The sequence below is a fragment of the Accipiter gentilis genome, chromosome 4, assembly GCF_929443795.1.
Source record: "Accipiter gentilis chromosome 4, bAccGen1.1, whole genome shotgun sequence".
NCBI classification, from domain to species: domain Eukaryota; kingdom Metazoa; phylum Chordata; class Aves; order Accipitriformes; family Accipitridae; genus Astur; species Astur gentilis.
This window is the reverse complement of record NC_064883.1, coordinates 36529717-36555061: the sequence shown is the minus strand read 5'-3', so window position 1 is coordinate 36555061 and position 25345 is coordinate 36529717. Positions and strand designations below refer to the sequence as shown.

Sequence of the window (25345 nt, the reverse complement as noted above, 5' to 3'; positions counted from 1 at the left end):
CATACAAAAATCTCAGTAGGAGACTATTGATTACACATTGGGGTAACTGACTATTATTATTTCTTTTTTAAAAAAATAAAATTTTAAAATAATTTTATAGAAAGGCAAAATTATGCATGGTAACATGTAGTTTGTCCCAGAGGAATAGATTTTGATTCGTGAAACAAAAAGAAAGAATTATTCATATGGTTTCACTTGACTCCTACATTTTTTACAATCATCTGATCAGAGATTGATCTTCCATGCATGTGCTTTTCAAGGAATTATAACCAATTTACCTATCATAGTGGGTGCCTCAATACTTCTGAGTTTTGTATATATGAGAGTAAAGTAGGCTGTAGAGCTTAAGGTATTAAATGCTGTGCTGATAAGTATTCTATAAATAGGCTATTTCTGAGTTCTGGTACTGTACTAAGCATTTCAGAGAGTACATAAAAATACAACATCATGCAGTTCACAATCAACTTTAGACATAATTTGACAAGTGAGAATGACTAACAAAGTTAGAAGCACAGAAAGATGAAGGTTACTTAAGTGAAGTAACTCAAGTACTTAGGGGGTTTTAGATACTAGCTGTCAGTCAAGATGGTTAATGTAAAATACAAGGAAGGAAGAACTTGACTTACTTTATGCAGTGTTATGGTAGGAGTTTGGTAGATAACTGTATGATGAAACATTGTATAAACATGATTTGGCATAATCACACAAATAATAGCCGTGGATTGGTGGGTGAAGAGAATTCCTAGTATAGGAGTGATATTAGCACCACATGGCTCAGTACACAGAGCCCACACCTGGGGACATGTTAGTGCTTGACAGGTCCCTCCATTCACCTTGCAGCCACATATACCTTTGAGTAAATCAGGGAGCCAGCAGAACTGGACACTGCATGGGGCATATTTAATAAAGTATAAAGGAATTTGTCCACAGCAGTGACAACAAAACTGGGAAAGCTCCACTTCAAGCCTTCTACCACCTTCTCTGTGCACATAAAAGCACATTTAATTCATATGATGCTTCATTTTCAGCAGGTGCTTAATGCGCCATACAAGTACAAACCAACTTGTGGATTCACCTGTAACATTTCCAGAAGCACCTAATGCTTTGAAATGTCTAGTTTAACTGTATATGGTCTTGAAAGAGGCAGGTCTTATGCCATATTCTGCTTGTGCAAATGCTTTTCTGTATGCTGCTTACGGCATATGGTGCACTGGTTGCTCTGAGACCCATCCTGTGTGCCTGCATGCCTGCATACCTTTCTTAATGGTACAGGAAACCTGAGGACCTGAGGGTTGGAAGTTTGAGAGGGCAGCAGAACAGTAAAGCTTTCCATATGTAGCACCAAATTCCTCTGGAAATTTAAGCCCTAAAAAAATCCAAGGGCCAGTGGGTAAAGCAAGGAGATTCTAAACAGCAGTGGTGAATGTATGTTAGACTCATGCACATAGTTCCCCTCTGTAGATAAATCCCTGGAAACCTGAATTGCTTCTGAAAATGGAACTGGTGCCTTAGAAACATGTATCTGTCATTGAGCAGCCTTCACCTAATCCATCACTGAACTGAAATGAAGCTCTTTGATGTGTATACACGTGACAGTTGAGAGAGGAAGGGAAAAAAAATATTCGTTAATGGGAGATTATAGGGAAACCTCTTTACATGGAGATAACGTAATTTAAATGCTTATAGCTAGACAGAATGCTGGCACTAGCAGCTTGCATTTCTTAGAGTTTCTCTATTTTTTTCTCTTCAAATGAAAGATTGCAGCAACTGCAGCATAGTGACCATTGTTGAGAGCTACATGCTAACTTGGGGTGCAAAGGATAGTTACTTCCATCATAAATGGTGCTACTGCAGGATGGAGAGTTTCTTGGCAGTATCCCTAGCTGCTGCAGACCTCATGTGGTTCATAAAGTCTTGTAGTGAATTCCTGCACTATAAGCATGTCAGAATTGCTAAATAAGTCACACCTGCACAGTGCAATATATTGCTACCCTTTTTTAACAGCTAAGTAGTATTATTAATCTGGAATATTGAATATAACGTTGTTAATGTAAACCCAACCTTCAGGTACCAGCTTCTAAGAAATAGATGTGCCGCAGAGAATAAGGCATACATGAGGTATTTCCTGCACCCACAAGCAGAGTTAGGTTACAGCCTTGGCCTTCCACCTACCAGATCTCATTAATCTTCTACATGAGGATTGCTATTGTGAAGCTTATTACTTCACTTCTTCATCCCCTATGTAAACATGTATTCCTGACCAAGCCTTTCAGTTTTTCTTGATTAAAACAGAAGGGTTGCAGATTTCTCTAAAAATGACGTGACTTAGGAATCATCCTTGTTATGGGTTAACCCCCGTAGGCAGCTAAGCACCACACAGCTGCTTTCTCACTTCTCCCCAACTCCCAGTGGGACAGAAGAGAAAAGGAAGAGTAATAGCAAGAAAACTTCTGGGTTGAGATAAAAATTGTTTAATAAGTGAAGAAATGGAAGAAGAGAGAAACAAAACAAAACAAGTGGTGCAAAGGCAATCGGTCACCACCCTCCATGGGTAGACTGATGCCCCGCTAATTCCCAAGCAAAAGATACCTAACCCCCTTAAGCCCCTTCCTCTTCCTTTTTATTGCTGAGCATGACATTATATGGCATGGAATGTCTCTCTGCTTAGTTCACATTATCTGCCTGGTTGTGTCTCCTCCCAGCCTCTTACATACCCTCCAATCTATTCACTGTGGCAGCGAGTAAGAAACAGCAAAGGCCTTCACACTGTGCAAACACTGTTCAGCAAGAGGTAAAACATCAGTGTGTTATCAACACTGTTTGGTCACAGATTTAAACCACAACACCATATGAGCTGCTGTGAAGACAATTAACTTCATCCCAGCCAGGCCTAGTACAATCCTATGTTAAGATAATATATCCCACAAATAGGTTATCTACAGGTATAAAGATTCTGCTAATCTTTGGGGGCTGGACTGAATCTTAGCAGTCTCCTTGAAAGAAACTTGTATTTAAACAAGGTTTGCAGTAGCGTATCTTAGTAGATCTGACTGTGGGGAAAAGAAACACAGTGGATCGTGGATCTTGCCACTTTTACAGATTCACAAGCCACCATCATTGTTTTCAGTTCCCAAAAGTAGGAAATTAAAAGACCTAATTTTCATTTAGACTTGATTCTATATCACTCTGGCTATAAAGGGACCTGAAAGTGGGTATATTTCCTTGTGTCAGAGCAATATAAATAGATTTTATGCAAATCATATCCCCCATCTAGTATTACCTATTTTCTTGCTTTAAGTGGCTATAGGTTGACTTCTCTGAGAACACTACAAGTCTTCAAAATACAAAGTAGGGGTTTTTTAATTAAAAAATTACACGTTTTTCATTATAGCTTCCAAAGAATGTGTGAATGGTACCTCCTAAAGGGCTAATCTTTGTTGAAAAGCAAATGAAGCAGTTGGATTATAACTTGCTTTCTACAAAGGGTGAGCAACCTTGCCATAAAAAGACATTTTGCTGGCTCATAGGCTCCAATTCCCTAAATTTATTACCTTTCAACATTTAGTAGAGGAACCTGGAGATCAAATTTTTCTTAAAATAAATCAGTGTAGGGAATTGAAGGAAAAGTGGAGAAATTCGAGTTTGCCTGAATTGGCATGTTAATTATATCATTTTCATTGGTGCTTAAGATGATATTAATTGCTGACATCAATAATGATACAAAGCCAGCTATCTATCTTTTCTTATGATCTAAAGGATAAGACTGTAAACCATCTATTTCAACACAGTCTCTTACAAACTGTCTTGCCCAGCAGGGCATGAAAAATGGTTCACATGAATTCTGAAATACTTTCAAAGGATGATAAATTCAGAACCATGTCAGAAAAAGAGGTGTAGAAGGACTAGTCAGTGCAAGTGAGTTTTATTGTGTCCTAATAAGTCTCAGTCTTTTAAAATGCTGTGTCATTAGCAAGCATACAGCACTCCAGTGCCTAAAGTGACAAAATGACAGCAGCGTTTCATAATGCAGATAATTTAATGCACATTTGGGTTTGCATTTGCAGTAGCAATGTTGGTTTATGCAAAACTGAATAGGTGAATTGAATTCCAGCAGAATGCACGTTCTCACAGCAGGCAAAGTAAAACATAAATATACAGAAGGTGATTCAGACATACAGCGTAGGGTCAATTTCTTTCCTGTTCCAGAGTTTCTAAGGAAGGTCAGGGAACCATTAATATTATGAAAATAATGCTTAAATGCACTGTAAGTGTTAGAAAGACCTAGTGCTGGCCCTTTCCACAATAGTGAGTTTTACTCAACAGTGGTACTGTCTTGTCAGGAAAAACCTATAGTGTTGTTATGCATACAGTGGTATCATTATAGGTTCATAACTGAACCGATACTTCAGCACAGTATGTAATGATTCTATGCATACCGTTAAGCAATCAAATAAACAGCTTTATTGGTAGTGCTGTGCACAATTTTGATTTAAGAAGGAGGTAGTAAATACAATTCCGAGGTGTATAGGTTGTGCACTTGCTGTAGCACAAGGGCCAGCCTGTGATTTTCAGTGTCTTCAGTGTCTTGCAGGAGGAACATAAAGCAGAGGAGACACAATCAAATCCTATCAGGGTTTTTTTTGCGCTAATGTGTAATTTTTACTCTTGCCAAGTAAATACATAAAAGTAGTTGCTCTGTACTCAATGTGTCTGCTCCCTCTATATGTTCAGAGTCATATATAAGTAACTGAGTAAAAAATAGCACACTTCTAGTAGTTGATAATTCATAAGTCTCATACCTCTCTTAGCTACCTATTAGGACATGGATTCTGTTTTTTCTTGTGTTTGCTAAGCAATAGTCATCTGCACTATTTTGTGGATTTTCTAAAGACCATCAAAATTTGAGGATGCAGGTGTAACTGAGCCAGTTCGGCCCACACAGTTTGCATACAGGTGGTGATGTCAGGCGTGAGAAGGGGAGAACTCAGCTTGGCTACTCAGTGCATTTGGAGGTGTGAGGAGGAATAAATGTTTTTGCAAGAGATGTGAGCAGTTAGAAATCACTTCAGAATAATAACCCTGGAATTCATGCAGTTGTTTACTGTGCTTTTGTTTTGGAGAACTACTGTAGCAAGAGCAAGGAGGAGATAGCACTTTTCAGCCAGCTGTTGTAAGGCCATTCAGAACTGTGCACAGCTGCTGTGACCTGGAATTGGAAAGGCTAGTTTGTAGGAGCACGCTAGGCATTTGCAGAGAGCCACCTTCTTTTTAGCAGCACAATTTCTGTATTCAGTGCTTCCCCATAGCCTGTATTGACTTTGAAGGGTGGGGATAAGTCTCTATACTAGTCTAAGATGAAGAGGAAGAACTCTGGATGCTGAACTGTTAAAAAGAAGCAGTCTGTTCCAGAATCTGGATTAGCTTTTGTGAAGGAAGAACCACAAAAATCAACAACTGCTATGTTTCTTGAGCAGTAAAAAGTGCTCTGAGTTTTTACTGGCTAGAGCCTATTTGACTTCCTCCTAAGAGGGTGTCATTTTGCCTAGTAAGCACATAATTTGTAGATGGTATGGGATATTATTTTAAAAATAAGTTCTTATATTACTGAAATATTAGTGCCTTGCTAATAGAAAGATCATTAAATAAATTTTAAACCGCTCCCTAAAATGCCTTTCTTCATTGCTTTATTCTAAGTAGACACTTTTTTACCTGAGAGGTTTTGACAAAGTATTATGGTTACAAGTGGAAATAAAACCTGAAGTCCTCAGCCCAGACATAATTCAAAGCAACATATATAGTTGTTGTGATGTGTTAGTGTTACTAATTTCCCAGAAAATATTTTCCCTAAAAAATTGTGTGATATGTGATTCAAAGTTACCTTTTCAAATAATGTTGTGATACAGAGAAAATTTTATTGGATGAATTTTGAAGTCAAGTTTAAAATAATAATATGATCCTGTTTTTCTTTGACAGAGTATCAAGAAAAAAAACACAAGTAAACAAGAGATGAGCACATACCTGCGATTCATAGTCTCTCGTATGAAGGAGCGGGTGAGTCTGAAACAGGGAAGTTTATCGAAGTGTTGGGTTGCACTGTAGAGGGTGCTTTATGATGGGCCACGTGTGACTGTGCAGGGAGGAGGGCTACAACAGGGTGTCATTTTATTTCCTCTGTCATAAGCAGTGTGTGTATTTTAACATCCACTTAGCAGATCTCATTGCTCCAGTTTGTATCATTCTCACAGGAGTAGTTTATGCATGGGCCTGTGGCTCCTCTGAAATGGACATTTTTCAGGTTTGAGACACAATCTGTCAGCTTGTGGATCCATAGTTTGGCCTTGTGTATTCCCCACCTGAAATATTCCAAACTATTGCATTTTTTAAATCTTTTTGTGTGTGTGTTTTAAGCAGATTCTAAATGCAATAACTTACACTGTCTCATGGTCCTTTCAGGCTATAGATCTAAACAAGAAAGGGAAGGACAACAAACACCCAATGTATAGAAGGCTGGTGCACTCAGCTGTTGATGTTCCTACTATACAGGAGGTAGAGTGACTTTGCTTGCTAACTTCCACACTGTTTATGGTGTCTTTAACAGTGAAGATAAACTTTAAGGACAAAAGCACTAATCCTGTTTAATTCTCCTTATGATCAGTATTTCACTATTGTATCCAGCATTGGATATGGGAGCTTAAAATTTCAAAATTTTCCTCATAAAAAGCTAACTGAGTAAAACCATTGAGTGGTGCCTAGTTTTCAGACATAGAATATCCTCAATTCTTTTTGTAGTAAGGTTTTACTCGGTGCTGTAGGTAGCTGAAATCTTTAGAGAAAGTACCCTTTATCTAAAGTCACTGAATATGGACTTGAGTGCCTGTGTTTGCATATCTGGCCCAATGTTTTTGACCATATTCCAATCTTAGTCATTATGCCTTTGTATAGGTGTCAGATTTATAAACATCTAAATGATTCCTAAAGAACCAATCATTTGTTGATCACAAAAAAACCAAGACTCACTTAAAACATTGGTTTTGCATTAATTGTTCCAAAAATAAATATGTTGTCCTTTTTTCTGAACCAAAGGTCTGACCATGACTCATGTAAATCAACTGCACGTGACCAAAATGAACAGCATATTCATCTTTATTCATTGCTGCAACTGGTTTACTATGCAGTGCTGTAGTATATCTTGCCCTTTACAACCTTTACAACAACAAGATGTGAAAAGCCTTTGTTTTATTATTGTTATTGAACCACATGGATAAACAATAGCTTCACTGACAGTTTTGGAGATGAACACTACGGGCTGGCTTGTAGTACTGGCAACACTGGTTGAGCCTAAAAATAGGTCAGGCCTTCCTTTGACTGTGTCACCTTCATCTGCTTCCACAGAAGGTCTTTTGGCCTTGATAACGTCCATGAAACGGATGATATTTTGTTTGATGATTGGAATTCTCACAGGTATTCTTGACAGAGCACAACTGAAAATGCTGCATTCCTTATGAGACAAAAGACCATACTGGGAAAATGAACTCTATGGTTCCATGTAGGCATTTGTTATGAGTTTGGAAGATGAAGGCAATCAGCCTTCATTAGCAAACACTGACTGTCAAGTGAAGATCCAGGAAGTATAAGGGCAGTCAACATTGATTTGAAACGATCTCATATTTTAAGATAAAAATTCATCACTTCAGGGAATATATTTTAATTTGACCAAGTGTTCTGGGCCACACCTTATGAGGAAGCTACTCCAGATTTACCATGTTATAATGAAGAAAAAAAATTTTTTAACTTAGTCAAGTATTAAAGCACCTGTTTTACTTCCGGTCATTGTATAAAGGGACCAATGCAGCCAATGTTCAGGTACTAACAAACCATGTCAAAGAGTTGTAAGTATTCCTTCTGTATGCAGGAAAGATGGTGTCTGATCTGTGTTACATAATGCAGATTTCTGTGAAAGCTTCTCTGCATAAAACAGGTAACAGCACTTTAACAGGTTTTTCACAGTCCTATGTTTTCTTTCATGTAGAAAGTAAATGAAGGAAAGTACAGGAGTTATGAGGAGTTCAAAGCAGATGCTCAGCTGCTTCTACACAACACAGTGATTTTCTATGGAGGTAAAGTACTACATTTACTGCTTGCTTTATTTGATTTATCTTTATCTGTAGGAAACTCACAAGGTCAGGATTGAATTTGGTAATAGATAATCTCAAGTGTGGATGAGATCATCTGAGAGCTCCTAAAAATCAAAGTAAGCTGCAAGAGGACTTGGCAGGGTCTTTTCTGGCCCACCTACTACACAACTATTGTCATCCTCTTTGGCTAGGCCTGTTAGTGGGAATTTGCACCTTTGCCATCCTGTTTCTGCAGCCTAAGTCATAAGTCAGTTTATACTGCAGATTTCTGCCAGTAGAGATATGTCGTTCTAGTGTGGAAAGGCATCTGATCTCTGATGTGCTGTGTCAGCAGAAACATGTACTATAGACGTATTTTTCATTCCTGGGCAATATCTGCCATATTGCAACAGCAAATGTAGGTACATCCACACTAGAAGTGTCCTGCTGGTGCAGTGTGTGGAGGTACAGAGAAGCTGCCAGCCACTGGGAAGGTAATAAGTGACTGTTTGATATGGTGGGACAGTCTGATTGGAAGAGGAAAACCGCCACCACTGTGTCCAGAAGATATAGCCAGGTCCTGTAACAAGGTTCTCCAGCGCAATCATTTCAGGAAGGATGTGGTTCTCCCCTGCAGACATGGCCCACATCAGGGAAACTGGAAGGAGGGTGGGACCAGTCTATTTGCAGCATCAGAAGATCCACAGTGTCGTTGGTAGGGAGAGATGTGAGTGTGCTAATAGAGAAATACACAGGTGTAAAGGGAAACACATAGTGATAAATAGTCTGTGAAGAACTACTCTGAGCAGAAATACTTATGTGATTGTACCTGTGTTCCTGTTGAGTGGTGATAGCAGAGCGTCATGTTTTAGGAGGATTGCAGTGTGTCATTAAGACACTAGCAGGGAAGGAAACTGGATCCATATTAAGAGCAATCCTGTCTCCCTGCTGCTCCTCCTCAGATGTGTACTTGTATTGTTCAGTTTAAAAGCTCCCAATGGTATTTTTGCATATAAATATGAAAGAGAAAACAAACACAGAACTGATTGTTAGAAAATTTTAAATGGAGGGGTTATCCAAGTGACTAAATTATGTTTTGTATTCTCAAGCAACACAATTACAGCATGAAAGTCATAGCAATGACAGATGCAAATCTTTGTGAGCACTGTGATCATACTGTGGTTGTTCATACCATTTATTTTTAATTTATAGCGGACAGTGAACAAGCTGATATAGCAAGGATGCTTTACAAAGACACATGTCATGAAGTAAGTAGTACCAAGTAACCAAGATGTAGGCAAGATATTTGATTTTCATTTCAGAATCTAAGAAAATTATTTTTCATATTACAAAAATAAAGAGCATGTGAAGTTTGTTATAAATTTCCCCTAACTTTCTAACAGCTGATTCAGAATTCCTTTTTGGGGTTTTTTTTTTGCAACTAGACTGTCATTTGGAAAATACCGATATTCAAATTTTAGTTTTGAAAATAATCTAGTAATTGGACTAGAAATAATTGTACTTGCTAATATAAATCGATCCTGAGGTGAGATTCCTACCAAGTTCTGTAACTGGCATTGAAACATTTCTCAACATTCAGAGGAGACCAAAAAATAAAGCTAGGGCAGCTGTCCTGCTTTCTCCATTTGTGCAGTTGAATTACTTCTTTCAGAATGTACTTAAAATAATGGATGAATTTAAATAACTATCAGTAAGAGTTGAATTAGTCTCCTCCCTCTGCCTTGTTTTTCTAAAACATGAGTAATGTTTCTGCAGCTTGTCTGCCATCCACTCTCAGCTCACCTCAGTTTCACACCTCTAGTTTGCACAGACAGAAGTAACTCCACCAAACTAGCAAGCCAGGCTGAAAAATTTTACTACTTAAGAGCAAGGGATACTACTGAAGTCACATAACTAGGATTTTTTGGGCTTATTTACTTTGTTTTGTTTTTCAGCTGGATGAACTGCAGCTTTGCAAGAACTGTTTCTATTTGTCAAATGCGCGACCTGACAATTGGTTCTGCTATCCTTGTGTATGTTGCTGACACAGATTTTTATTTGTTTGCTTTTCTGTATAAAAGCCTGCAGTTTTGGTGTCATTAATGCATTGAATATTCCATTTCAGTAGGCTTGTTTCAAAAGCATGGTTAAGACACTGTAAGCCTAGATATTTGACATGAGTGAAATGTTGATTGAAGTTCAAAGCTGTAACAATACAGGTTATAAAACTTGGTTATCAGCCAGTTACAACAGTCTCATAAGAAAATAAGAAGCTTACAGAAATAAAATTTTGCTCCTGGATGAAGCTATAAAAACAGGTTTAATTTTGGGGCTGCTTAAGATCCCTGTTTTCAATAGACAGTTACACCCTTTTCAGACTTTGTATTTTTTTACTTTGATACAAGTGATACATCTAACAGGGAAATATGTATTGTAAGAAGAGAAAAATGAAAATAGCACTAGACATAAACAGCAACCGTATTCTGAAGATACTAGCATAGTATTACAGCAAAATATTTGGGGGAGATATCAATATAATACTTCATAACCAATAATAAATACAACATTTTTTCCAGATACCTAATCATGAGTTGGTTTGGGCCAAAATGAAAGGCTTTGGGTTTTGGCCAGCCAAAGTCATGCAGAAAGAGGACAATCAAGTTGATGTTCGCTTTTTTGGCCATCACCACCAAAGGTAATTTATTAATTCCATGTGCTGTAATTTATTAATTCCATGTGCTGCTTTTTACAAACAATACTTAAAAGAATTTATCTCATCTATCATTTTGTAAATCCTGGCTCAGCTAGTTGCCAACATTAGAAAGACTGAGTACTTTGCCATAATTGTTTCAGAAAATTTAAAGCTCAGTCTAATACACACGAAGTTTCCAACTGGCTCAGAGATTCCCTTTCCACAGTTGCCATAGGGATGTTACTTAATGCTATTTTAATTAAAGAAAGCAAGTGAACTTCAACTGTTTCTTCAAATCAGTAGCAGCCTGCTAATCCAGGCCAAGGTGAAAATTGGACAGAAATGTACTCTTACTACCAGCAGTGTTGACTTTGTGCAGTTTTCTCTTCTGAGCAGGCACATTGCAATTTTGTGTTTTAGTAACATAATATACATCACAAATGTTTCTGTCTCACTGCTAGAACATTGACAGAGCTCCTGCTGTGAGCCAGTTTGCAATTTCAGAGAATAACTCTTTACATTGGAAACTTCACTCTTAGAGATCAGTTTTTACTTCTATCTCCAGTTTTTTGTGCAGCATTTGGGGAGGGTTATAGTAGCGTTACTACAGTGGATGTACTGATTTTTTTTGCTCTTTGGTTTATATGCCTATAATGTGAGGAGAAGAGACATTTGCAAAGTAATTCATTGTTGTTGGGAAGGTGGTATTTTTTGGTGCATCCCAAAAGGGCCTAGGCAATTCAGTAACAGTGTTTTATGAGGCTGTTTATTTAAATTGCTTTTAGTGTAACTTGCACAGTACATAATGTAATAGGCATAAAGTGGGTAAAATATCTTTATTTGTGTCTCAATCACAGAATGATTTATGTTGAATCTGTTTGCAAATACAGCTTATCTCATTAGTAGTTTTGGCATTAAGTTCACACAACTTCAAACTATTCAATAAAGTAACATGACACTTGTGGGATGAGGTGCTTGTAACTACTTAAACATGTGCTGATAGAAAAGGCAAAATACATTTTACTAGAGTGCCATTGCTTAGTTACTGTGCTGGACTTGGACAAAAGGCCAAACTCCTGGTTGGTGTAAATTAGCATTGTTTCTTTGACTTCACTGAAATAAAATTTATGTTGCAGGAATTGAGAATCTGTCTGCAGATATTGAATTTGTTACAGTATTTACTCTGTTATGTAGATGTGCATGGCAGTGACTCTTTTTCTTTAATATCCAGTGTTGCTTGCTATAACCTTTCAAAATATCAAGAGCTGCCCATCTAACTGTATGAGGACCTCTGAAAATATTTAAGAGGACAAAGTACCTTTGGAACCAAAAGCATGAATTCAGTCCCAAAGAGCATGACAGTCCCCACATGAGTTCAGTCCTGATAGACAGGGGCCCAAACTACAAAATGTCTCTATTTGAGGTGATAATTTGGTACATTCCTTGACAGTTTTAGCAAAGAGGTCAAGGGCTAAATTAGATTAGCATACGAACCTTCAGTAAAGATGTTTCTGTGTCTGATGCAGGGCATTTAGCAAGAGAGCAGACAGGAGATGTGACTGCTGTTGGTGCTGGGGCAGGTTTGTGGCTCACCAAAAATGAAAGAGACTTTCAGCCATAGCACCCACAGCTAACAAGTGCTTATAATAACACAAATGTCTAATGGTATGCAGTCTGGTTTTTTTCAAATGTGTTGAATATACAAAAATTCTGAGTAAAAAGGAATTGTCAGTGATTGGCCACTGTGAAAGACTGCTTCTGAAGTCAGTTTCTCAGGTCAAGATCCTTCACCTGTATTTCATGTTTCTGAACCTGTCTGTACTGTGTATTCAAAAGGGCCTGGATCCCCTCTGAAAACATTCAAGATATCACAGTTAACATCCATCGGCTGCACGTGAAACGCAGTATGGGGTGGAAGAAGGCCTGTGATGAGCTGGAACTGCACCAGCGTTTTCTTCGTGAGGGAAGATTCTGGAAATCAAAGAATGAGGATAAAGGGGAAGAGGAGGCAGAGTCGAGTATTTCTTCGACCAGCAATGAGCAAGTGAGTGCTGCCACAATGTTAGCAATAAGGGCAATTTATTAAAGGGTACAAAGATGACATTTTTGATTAATCTACTATTAAATTAGCCTTGTGTTCTGTCTGCAGTTTTGTGGTGACAACAAGAGGGTTCCAAGGCCTATTTTCCCTATGTTTTGTAGCTCCATAATAGCAAGAATGTAGAGTTTTCCTCTTTCCTCAGTTTCTTGGATGACCTCTGGGAAGTTTCAAAATGTTTTTCACCTACAGCACCTTGATGAGACAGACCAAGATTTCTAAAGTTAAATAGGAATGTTCAAGTTAAATGTCATGGATATCAGATAGACTGCACACCTGCCTTCTTGGACTCCCACCAAGGGACAGCCCTGTAGCTGTTCAGCCTTTTCACAGCTGGAGTATGTTCACTTTGGACTGTATTCTGCGTTACAGATCCCTGAGTAACACCAGCAATGACATTGTCAGCAAGTCCAATTAAAGTTAGGTGCAAACGCTGCACTTGAGGACCATGTGACCAGCAACAGATTAAAGTCATTAAAAATAACTGCAAAACAAGAAAAATTATATTGCTTTAACAATGGTGAAAAGCTCAAAGGGCCAAGATACAAAACTTTGCATTGCCATATGGAAATTCCCTTATCACAGCTGAACGTGGCTAGTCATTCATTGTCCAAAAGGGTGTTATATATTCACTATTACTGACTTGGCAGTAAGATTTTCATAGCTTGCAGGATGCTTCTCTGTATTTTTGGCAGCCTTTGCCCTGGCAACATTTTCTTTCCTCATTTAAAACCACTGTCCTCTCTCTTAAGTCTGTATTTTAAAAAATCAGCATGTTTTGACCCTCTTCTTTTGCTCTTTTGTCAAACAGGTCTATCATCCAATTTGTAGCTAAAAACTTAAAGCTTATAAAACTGAATGTTGCTTGAAGGGGATGCTACTTATCAAAGTGGTTTTAATCTTTTTTAGACTAGTTTGCTTAGCTAACCCTTCGTAGCCCCTTTATTTAATGCCGTGTATGCAGTCATACAACAATGTATGATGAAACAGGAAAACAGTCATAAATATATTTATGAAAGATAACAGTGGCATTTTCCCAGTTTTTGAGAAGTGTCGATCACAGTGTTTGAAGTGGCTATTTGCATATTTTCTGTTCCACCCCAACTGTTCATCCTTCACTTGGTCAATGCTTATACCTGTTTCACTGGTTTCCCAGTTACAAGAACATAAGAGTAGCCATCAAACTCAGTGCTCTGTAGTAATCTGCAGTATCCTGTCACTAATACTACCTGGTACTGGATGCTTCAAAGACAGGAGTAAGAACTTTTCTGTAAGCCATTGTAAGATAATATACCATCCACTTAGATCTCACCACTGTTTCTGTGGGTGAAGATTGGCTTTTATTCTAAAGCATGAAGTTTCGTACCCCTCCAGGCATACAGTTATAATCAATTATAGCAAGTCTGGATAATCTTACCATCTTTACATATATTCATTCTCTTTATATTTGTTGCTGTTTTCTGGCTTCCAACAAAATCTGCTGCCTAACTACTGATCACTGATATCAGGATATTCCAGAAAACAAGTGTTTGAACTTGTGTGTGAAATGAAGAAAAGTATGATTAAGGGTATTTTAGCAAATACATATTGAATGTTAGAACTTGTTCATGAATTTTTTTCCTTCATGCAATCATAGTCATCAGTGATAATGTGGCAAGTTTATTGTCTGCACTTCTTATTTAAGAACAGTATTCCACTTTCTATTTGCTAAATTAAATAATTGCAAATAATCACAAATAAAAGGTACATCAGTCATGTGACAATGAACGCTACTTGTATGAACTGTTTTTTGGAATGATTCAATATGCTTTTCTCAATGTTCACAGCTGAAGGTTACTCAGGAACCAAGAGCAAAGAAAGGACGACGTAACCAGAGCATGGAACTCAAAAAAGAAGTAAGTAAAGTCGATTACCATGTTTGTAGAGATAGCAAAGTACAATAAGTCTGAAATTTTAATAGACACTCCTTCAATTTCTATCACCTTTTACTGATTTTACAGTCTTAATCTTGAAAGTTCCAGCCCTATAGCTCGGTCCTCCTTGCTAACAAACACAATTGTACCTCCCACATGTAAGCCACTAGTGTCATCATGGTAATATTCTATATCATGAATAAATCAACAGTCAGCTTACAACATTTTTTTTTTTTAATGACAAATTCAGGCTAGTTAGTAAGTCTATAAACAGCAGGAATTAGAAAGTATTTTGCATGATCAAGAATATTAAGTTTATAAAATATCATATCGCCCTTTGTCTGTGCAAGTTCCTTCCCTGTTTATCCAACTTGCCCCCTGAATGATCATGTAACCAAGGGACTGTATTATTATGCTTGTACACAAGGGGGCAGTTACTGAAACAGCCATAAATCTCGTATTTCCTAACTTTTGAGTACTTTTTCCTGGCCTTGTTTCAGCTGCATGTTGAACACTTAGAAAAAGTTGCCCATATGCACAGTTCTCAAAAGAGGACTCAAGACTGCATTACAGAAGAAGGTTCGGGTATTTTAGCACCAGTGTTATGTGGGATGGCCCTGGTGCCTGAAATAAAGACATTGCCACTCCTAATATCTGGGCATCTGCCTCCCCATTGTATCTGATACCACAGGAGGCACCTTCGTCGATGGAGGCGGTGACACACGGTTTGTGCTCCCTGAGGCACAAGCTATATTTGAGTGCAAGATAGGGATACTACAGTTTAGGATGTGTCATCTTTTTTATTATGTTTTCTGTCAAGCAAATGCTGTAATTTGCTTCATGTACTTATGTCTTAACATTTGCCTTCTTAGCTCTGCTCATATTTGATCAGTGATCCAGAAGTCAATCACAGTGACCTATTGGAGAGTAATTGGTTGCAAAAGGGAATGCACAGTCAGCCTGTGATTGGTGTGAGCAGTGCCCCATCACACAGACAGGCACAAAGTCCAGTCCTGAGCAAGTCTGGTGTTAGAAGGACTGTGTGCTTTGTCTGTACACTGTTAAATGAGCTTTAAAAAATCTAAGTTAAAAAAACAGAACAAATAATGTTCATCTGTATCTTCAGACACTTCAAATATCACTAAGTTTGCAGGGGTATTACTTCTATCCGTTCTAAAGAGCAGGAGCAATTTGTGTTACAGTGTAATAACATAGGCAGCTAAATTCAGTACAGTACACTACAGTAACTATGATTTCTTTCTTGATAATTGTGTAATTACAGAAAGCTTCTGTGGTCATCCAAGTCTAGTTCTATATTATTGGAAGCAAGACTTAGATGCTCGTTAGCCTTTCATCTTCAAAGCAACTTTGAAGTGCTAATCAATCTTTGCAGCAGTTCTATGAAATCGGTGGACTATTACAGACTCCAGTGGAGCCTGTTGGGCCAGCGTAAGCCCAGAGTTTGCCAAAACAATTCACGCACCTTGGCCACACAGCTACAGTCTCTTCAGGGAGAATGGCAGGGGGAAAAATCTATAGCAACCCTTGAGTAAGCCCAAGGGATCTGCAGGGATTCAGAATAGCCTCTCAAGTTCGTCGTACTTTTTGGGAAGCAAGGCTGGTGAGAATACTGATGTGCTTCTTTCTGGCAGGCTCCTAGCTGAAGTCAGAAAAGCCTGACCAAAGAGCCTACCCAGTGTCAGGGTGGTTTTCCTCAGGGATCCCACATCCCATTAGCACTAAAGGTCTTCAACAGACACCCTTAACATAACTTGTGCTAGCATTAGTCAGGTAACACTTTTTCTCCAGGGGGAACAGAAAGTTAACTTGTTCTATTTTGATATCTGGATTTACAAGTTTGTTCTTTCTCTGTAGGAGCCAGAACCTGAAACTGAAGCAGTAAGTTCAAGCCAGGAAATTCCCACAATGCCTCAGCCCATTGAAAAAGTTTCAGTCTCAACTCAGACCAAGAAGTTAAGTGCCTCTTCTCCAAAAATGCTGCATCGGAGCACCCAGACCAGTAATGATGGAGTGTGTCAGAACATGTGCCATGACAAATACACCAAAATCTTTAATGATTTCAAGGACAGGATGAAAGCTGATCACAAAAGAGAAACTGAGAGAGTTGTGCGAGAGGCAGTGGAAAAGGTAACTTGTCAAACACCCCCTATGCTCTGGTTTGAGGAGAGGAGGAGTGTGGATTTTTTTCACATTCTTTTCTATTTTTGTAACATCCATCCTTAAGAAAATGAATAAAAATGTTTTCCAAAGAGACCACATAAAAGTAGTCTTCATTACTGGTTTTTAGACCATTTCTATACCAACAGACCTTAGTTTAACTAACAGAAAACTTATGCTTTTTTTGTTTCTTGTCCAGTTAAATCAGTTTGTGATCCAAAAATGAAACTAATTTTTTATTCATGAGTATCCGTTTCCAAAGCCTTTGTCTCCATTGTCAAGTGTGGTTGTAAACAATGGCATTGTTTAAATGCTATTCATAAATAATTCTTCTTTTGTCAATCTTTTGACCTAAACATTAAATTTGTTTGAATTTTCTTATCTAATAATAACCTGTTTAAAATTCAATATCTAAGCCTGAGCTGCTCGTCTTTGGCTGGAGAGAGCAAGACAATTTAGAGGATGACTTGTCTGACCTCTCTTAAGTACCTGTCTTAAGACAAGATGAATTTCCTTCTGGATGAAGGACTATGGAATGAACCTAGGGAATTTAAGTGTTAATCCTGTAGGATTAAGACACCAAACTTTTAGATAACTGAGCAAGGGCAAAGGAATCCCAATGACAATGAATACTAAAAAGTACCTCTTACAGAACTCAGGAATGTTCTATTTTGTATTTTCCATTGTGCCCTTGCTGTAGATTTATATGCAGTTGTACATCTGGAAAAGTCAAAATCTTTGTCTAAGATAAATTCATAAATTTGTAAGCTGATCGTTGACAAAATATGCAGGGAACCTATTTAGCTGGTTTTGTAGGTGCCTAGCTGAATAGAAATATGGTGGCATTTTTATTTTGAACATTTCTTATAGGATGGAAGTTTTGTTATAACTCTAAAGGAGAGAACTTTTTGTTTTCTAATTAGGAGAAATCTCTAATTATGTGACCTCCACCCACATCAGTAATAGAGGTTTAAAGAGTAGAGGTTTAAAGAAGATACTTTAATTCCAATAGCTGTCCATTGACTTGTTTTGCTGACTTTCTTATGGCAGCTGCGTACAGAGATGGAAGAAGAGAAAAGGCAGGCTGTAAATAAAGCTGTGGCCAACGCACAAGGAGAGATGGACAGAAAATGTAAGCAGGTAAAGGAGAAGTGCAAAGAAGAATTTTTAGAAGAAATTAAGAAGCTAGCAGGCCAGCACAAGCAACTGATTTCCCAGACCAAGAAGAAGCAGTGGGTAAGTAAGTCTCAAAAATATATTACAAGAGAGTAAGTGGAAATGTATAATGCATACTGCAGGCCAATTGAAGGTGATTTCTTCCTTAGTTTTAACTGCACCGTTTTTTTCACTGGTCTTTCAGCTTTAAAGTTTTTTCTTTTATATTTCTGCTTTCAGATTTTCTTAACCTCCAAATTTCAACTTGAAGTTCTGATTACTTTCCATCTTAATTATGTAGTGTTAACAGCACCATCTTCTTGAATCCAATCAGATGTTAGTATCAAAATATTTTTTTCTAAATGAAGTTTTACTCCATTGAAGACATGTTTTGCATTATGTTCACACTCCTTTGATCTCAAGACTCCAGAGGGTACAGTATCTGGCTGCATGTAGTGATATCCTTTTGGCCTTCCTCTCCCAGCTTTTTCTGCAGCTCTTTTATGTTCTTTTGTATTTAAGACATGACTTTCTGAAATACATTTCTTTCCCTTTTTCAGTCCTTAAGCCCAAATCTACAAAAAAAATTTGTATGCCCTTTAGAAAAGTAAAACCAGGCATCTCACCATTCTCTTACATGCTGCAAACTTTTCCTGTTTTTTGGTTTTGTGTCTCACGTTTTCTTTTCAAGCCAAAAGTGTGTTCTCCCACATGGTTGTACAGCATCTACTCAAACATTGCAAGTACTATAATACTGTGCTGCTAGCCTATAACAGAGTAAGGGTGGAAACTGTTATGCTGAGGAATGGTAAGCCTGGCACACATACAAAATTTCTTATTTCTTTGCTAATTTTCATAGAACAAGGAAATGAAAACCATCATTCAGGAAATCACACTGCACTGTATTAGCTATCTGTAACATACAGGAAGGCGGGTACAAGATTTTCTGCTCGCCTCCTTCCGAGCTTTGATTTTGCCAGATGCAGCTGAGAAGCATGCGGGTGCCTTGCCACAAGATGGCACGATGATCTGAGCGATGGCCAGCTGCGGTCCCACTGCCGCTGCTGCCCAGGGACAGCCAGCCCTGGCTCTGTCCCGCAGCTCGCGTTTGTCTTCTGCTTCGAAGGGCTGTTTGTTTATGTTCAGCCTCATTAGTCCTTGTTCTTACAGATGAAACGATGGTCCCTGCAGAGAAAATTCTGCTCTTTAGAAGGCTGAAATACTAAGGCGAGACAATCAGTTGCTGACTATCACAGTTATGAGTTTGTTTTTTTGTAAAGAGCAGAATTGCTTCCAATGCCAGAACTCCTGTAGAGTCTTGATTTCTGTTCCTAGTAGAGATTTTACTGTGGGTGTTACAGTGCTGCAGTGCTTAGGTCTCTGTCATTTAAAAAATTCCTCCCAGTCTACCTGTCTCTGCAGACCAGAGAACTTATTTAGGTCTCTGACTTGATCAAGTTACTGTGTTTAATGAGTCACCAGCTGCGGGTGTCTGCATGCACATTTTTGCCTGTAGCACTTGAGAGGGAAATTGAATTGCCTTTGCCCACTGTAGAACTACATCAAATTAGCTCTCTTCTGTCAAAAGTTAACGAGTGCACATGTGAACAGTTGCCACCATTCAGCTGATACGCAGTAACTCAATCACAGTAACTTGCTTGTGACTCTGGACAACTTAGCTATAGCTACTTTTTGGTGGTTTTGAAGGCAGTATTTATAAAAAGAGACTCCTGAGACTTGCTTTCATCCGCTCGAATGTGCCTTTACGATATCCTTTAGGCTAATCAGAGAGTGCCCTGGTACCACATCACTGCATCTCACGATCATGTGTATAAAGCCTCTTTCTGAGCAAGACAATTAAAGATATAAAGAGTATTTGACAGTCTTGCCTATTTCTGTGGTCCCAGAACTATCTCTCAATCACCACCTTAAATGAAGGCATCATACAGGCAGCTGGTTTGCATGTGGTAGGAGAGGGAGGGTAAGGATAAACACCTTTGCATTCAAACTGATGGATCTGCCTGCCAACACACAGCCTCAGGCGGCTGGAGTTGGTCCAATTACACAACTCCCCAGTGATTTTTCCTTCCATGGTACTAATGACAGTCCCTGGTGTGTAGTACTGCTCTTGTATGCTATTATAATGATACCTCCTTACCAAAATCTCATGTAATTAACACACATACTAAATGAGTTTTGGTGGCTTTGCTTTTTAATTAGAAGCAGAGACCTATGGTTTTGCGTAATGCAGATGCCTAGGCTTGGGAATACAGCTGCTATTATTCACGCTATATATATCTTTTTCTCATTCTGCCCCCCCCCCCAATCCAGTCAGGATGAAGGGATCGCTTTGCTGATGGTGTACAGGCATGTGAGAAGATGTGCTCCCGGCCCTCAGGAACCTAACACATAGTTAAAGAACAATACTTTCTGTTGCTGTAACTTGGCTTAATACAATTTCATTTTTATACCTCCAAAAAATTTGGATTTAATACAGATATCTCAAGTAAATAGCAAATGAAAGGAAGAAACGTAAAGGCAGGGATAATGATCATGAAATCATGCAGTTTGATGGCCTCCAGAATACAGGCTAGAGTGCCAGTCTTGACAATGTTTCTTTTTTAATTCCTCCCAATTCTTTTATTTGCATATAAGCCTCATGTAAGTTGGTGCATAGTTCATTTTATAGATAATTTTTAACTTCTCTTTCAATTATATTTACATGTATATTTATTCTAACTTGCAGCAGGTTGTTTTTAAGTGAATGAACATTGTCCATGATGTGTACTGTCTGAAACAAAAACCCAAGTGACTGATAACATTTAGAAAGAGGAAAATGCAAAGAAAAGAGGAGGCTTGAGGCTAGCTGGCATTTTGCCTTCTCTGCCACATGTGCTGGTACCAGCTTAGATGACACTATTGTCCTTTTGTAAGTGGAGATTTACATCCCACTCTTATGGCCAGCATATGTAAAGGGAAGTGCAGGACCCACAGATCAGTTGTCCTCTCCTGTCTTAGCTTTTTTTGATCTCTCCAAGGAAGCAGATGTGAAGCTGGTATCTGGGCTGAGGCCCATGCTGTACATAATGGAGAGACACAGCTGTTCCCTGCATCTTTCCAGTGGATGATCGTAATGCTTCCCACAGGCTTGTGGGCAGCCAGCAACATGAAAAACCAGGAAAACAGCTCTCGAGAGGACACTTGTTTGCAGACATTTCTACAGATAAACTTCCCTGGAGCTAAGTTGTAAAAGGAAAATGGAGAGGTTCCCTTCTCGTGCAGCTAGGGCAGTCCCTTTATTGCTGATGTAAATAAATGGTTATCGGTTTAGCCAATGTAAATGCCAGCTTTCTTGGAACTGTCTTTTAGTAGTGTGGAGGGTTGTTGTGGTTTTGTTTTGTATTAAGGCAGTTGGGTTTGTTTTCTTTGTAATTCTCTGTTTTATTAATAATGCTGTAGCTAGACAGGGCATAAAAAGTAAATTGTGTGTTATTCTGTGGTTTGATAGCAGCCTGCACAGACTGTGCGATATCCCTCCCTCTGTTCTCTGTCATGCAATAAGCATTTCAGATTGGATTCATAAAATACTCTCAGATTTTCAGCAGACCAAATTCAGAAAGACAAATCTGAGATCTTCAGAAGCTGGCTCTCAAGGCCGCTGAGTATAAGTGGTTCCTTTAGCAGCAATGCCACCCTACTTTACAAGATCTTGTCAGAATGATAGTTAATGCTTTCACAACACTCTCTTAAGGGGTATAAAACCACCTGGAGACAGGGCACATTGCCCGTCTGGGTGCTGTACCTCCTTGTTGACCACCTCTAGTGTTGACCAGCATGTTGATTCCCTTTTTTTAGATCCTTAGAGGCCTCGGGGTTATTCTCCAGGTAGCTCTTCCAGCTTCCAGGAAACTGGGGGCATTCTGTGTGTTCCAGGGTAGAAATCCTCTTTGCTGCAGCACTCCCCAGAACCAAGTATTTCTGCAGAAATCATGGGCTATGCACCGTCTCTTTCTTTCAGTTTTGTGCCATCCCGGCAGGCATGACAAGGGGCAAGAGCCCACGCAGCCATCCTGCGTATGAGAGACCTTCTCTGGTTTCTGGAAGACTCGAAGGAAAAGGCACTTTCTTGCTCTTCTCAGTAGCACTGATGTAGCACAAAGTTTTCTTTTCACGAGATTGCAGTGCTGTCTGGCAGTCAGCAAACCCCAATGACAGTAGCCGCCTTGCAGACCTACCCTAAATGGGCTATAACAAACCACTTGGTAACAAATTACTCTTTTCTCCAGTGATGTCATTGTCGTGACTTTTGAGATTTTCCTAGCCCAAAGGGATCTTCCCCAGTAACCTCTGGACAGGTCAGGCTTATAGAGAAACCTCAGAAACGCCAGTTTTCAAGCTTGAGCAGAACCTGTTCACGCCAGAAGTGCCTGTTGATTTATCATAGCTTTTAAGACATAGATCAGCATGCCATTACACAAATGTAGGGTAAAAGATGGTTCCTGCACTGTATGGCTGAAAAATGTCAGTCCACTGCCCTGAGAGATGAGTTTTCTTAAATGAGAGATGATTTTTTCAAAAGCAATAATCCCGACTCTGGAAAATATGAAAGCATTGTGCAGATTTGCTAAAGATTGCTGCTTTACTTAGCACATGTGAAAAAAGCCCTCCTGCCTCTGGATGCCCCAAGCATAAATAAAAGAGAAGTATTGCTCTGCATGTGCTGGTTCATCCATGCGCAGGTGAGAACACTTGTATGTTGGTAAGGAGGGATCCTGCGAGGGTGCTAATCTCGTCTCGTTTGTTCTCTCCAGTGCTACAACTGTGAAGAGGAGGCCATGTACCACTGCTGCTGGAACACTTCCTACTGCTCCATCAAGTGTCAGCAGGAGCACTGGCATGCTGAACACAAACGTACCTGCCGCAGAAAAAGATGAAAGAGTAATTCCTCCCCTAGAAAACCACCCCGATGATTGCTATTCTCAGACACAGCGGTTTTTGTTTCCAAGAAGCCAAAATTGTTTAGAATTTGCTTCCCATTTTGCACCAGCCTTTAAACACTTTTCGTAAAAGAAATTTTGCACAGTAATTTCAATCTTCTGTTTAATGCTCCTCCAAAATTTTATCGGCGAAATGAATTTAACATCTGTGGGAGCAGGTTACTTTAAATAATTTTGAACTAGAGGATTTGTTGCATTTTCAGCAAATTTTAAAACATTTTTAGGTTTTACAGAGATTTTAATCTTTAAAAACAGCAGATCTAAAAATAGAAAAATCATGCAAGTTTAACAAAAGGAACATTTAAAAACTAGATCTGAATGTAAGAAGTATAGAACTGTTTCAGAAAAAACAAAGCATACTACCTTGATGTAACATTTATTTCTTAACCTTGTTGAGCTGGTTTTGTTCAGCTTAATTTTACTGTTTAAAGGCATTATCTATTGGTTATACCAGTGGGTACATGATTGAATTTAGGGAACAGGGTTGACACAGCAGGTGCTAGTCCTGCGTATTTTTTCTTAAATATTTCCCAACTGTGTTTTATTTTCATTATTTCTTTTCAATATATAACTTTTATAACAAAATATTAGCTTTGATCTTGTAGTTTAAAATCACAGGGAACTGGGGTAATCTTTTACTGAGCTGGATCTTAGAGAAAAATGAATATTTAAATTTTGAAGTTTGCACATTTCATCTTTGTCCTAACATGAGTGCTTGTAACAAGAATAAGAAAAGCCAAAAAAAACAAAAAAAACAACTACCTTTACTCATACACGGGATTATGAGGCATACAAATTTCTTTATTGCGCCCCCCCTTCAGCCTCCCCAATCCAACATCATTTGACTGCCTATGATCTGGTGTCACCTGGTCCATTGTAACTTGATGATAAAAGGAGAAAAAGCACTTAAGTTTCACAGAAGCCGTTATGTTTGTAGTAATGGGTCATTGCCTAATAATGAGCTCCATCACTGTACTCAGAATGAAGAATAATGCATGTTAATTTTCTTGTATTAAAGATGCCGTGATTTGTAAAAAGTCTGTATTTTGCGGAATGTCTGGATTAAGAAGCATTACCAATAGGAATGGATCGATAGTTGAAAAATGATTTCTTTTTGTTTGTTTTATATATAGATATATGAATTGCATCCATGTTCAGAGACAATTTTTTAAATAGATGTAAAGCTTACTTAAATAGCTTTTCTTTTAAAGTGTCTCCGCGTTTTAGTTTCTTTCAAAGATTGGTCTTAGACTGAGTCATATGCCCATTAATCATCCAGCTATTTTTTGAGAAGTTAGAGGAATAATTTGTAAATATTTATTTAGATCTTTGATATTTATTGAAAGCAATTACATGATGGAACGATGGAAGCTGAAGAATCAGGAGGAAAGCCTTTAAAAAAGTTTTCTCTAGGATTTGTCAGGGTCATTGTAAAGATGAAAATATAACTAAGACTTCTGTGAACTACCACTGAAATCCTGATCTTTTTTACTTACAGTGGTGATATAAGTTAATTGACTAGATACTGCCAAATAATGCCCAATATGTTGCAGAAATTAAGTGGTAAGTTGATTGGAAAAAATAGTAAGTAGATGGTAACTTGTATTACCACAGCTACATTATTGCCTGATAAATGTGTAATTAACTTTTGTCGCCTCTGTGTTGTGACTGTAAAACACTTCACAACTAAAAATCAATCTTGTTCGATTACTTTACAAGTTCCAAAACTTCGATCCACCCCTATGAAAGCAAGTTATTGTGGAAATATTTTTGGTGTAAAATCATTCCAGAATATGTAATATTTAACTGATAGCTGCATGAAAGTAAGATTCGTGTTACTTTGGCTTTTTTGTCTCTGTTGACACGGTTGCACATTTCCAAGTTACTACAGCGTGAAAACTGTGTGTTTTAAAGAAAAAAAACAAAACAAAAAAAAAAAGATTGTGGCCTGGTTTTGTATAAGTTTTAGGTAAAATTACAATTGATTGTTTTAGGAATCATGATTTAAAATTAATTTTTCTGCAAATCATAAAGCTATATTAAAGTGTTGAGCTTAGCCACTATGCACATTGTAATTATTCATTGTGGCTGTCCAGTTTATGATGCATTCTGGCATTTTGTAAGCTGCTCTGACTAGCAATATATAGAGTCATTTAATGTGTTAACATTGGTTAATAAATGTATTTAAAAAAACCTCA

The 25345-nt window shown here is 38.3% G+C and overlaps 1 protein-coding gene across 8 annotated transcripts in view; it reads left to right on the top strand.

Annotated features, from left to right (window-relative positions):
- ZMYND11 (zinc finger MYND-type containing 11) overlaps positions 1 to 25345 on the top strand; it is a 110882-nt gene extending 85537 nt beyond the window's left edge. For all 8 annotated transcript variants that reach the window (XM_049798107.1, XM_049798104.1, XM_049798108.1 and 5 more), the window contains 11 exons: positions 5974 to 6051; positions 6454 to 6546; positions 8030 to 8117; positions 9327 to 9382; positions 10070 to 10147; positions 10691 to 10809; positions 12643 to 12850; positions 14731 to 14799; positions 16693 to 16965; positions 18046 to 18231; positions 22962 to 25345. In XM_049798107.1, the coding sequence (XP_049654064.1) occupies positions 5974 to 6051; positions 6454 to 6546; positions 8030 to 8117; positions 9327 to 9382; positions 10070 to 10147; positions 10691 to 10809; positions 12643 to 12850; positions 14731 to 14799; positions 16693 to 16965; positions 18046 to 18231; positions 22962 to 23084 (1371 nt within the window). In that variant the 3' untranslated portion in view covers positions 23085 to 25345. The remainder of the gene's footprint in view (positions 1 to 5973; positions 6052 to 6453; positions 6547 to 8029; positions 8118 to 9326; positions 9383 to 10069; positions 10148 to 10690; positions 10810 to 12642; positions 12851 to 14730; positions 14800 to 16692; positions 16966 to 18045; positions 18232 to 22961) is intronic.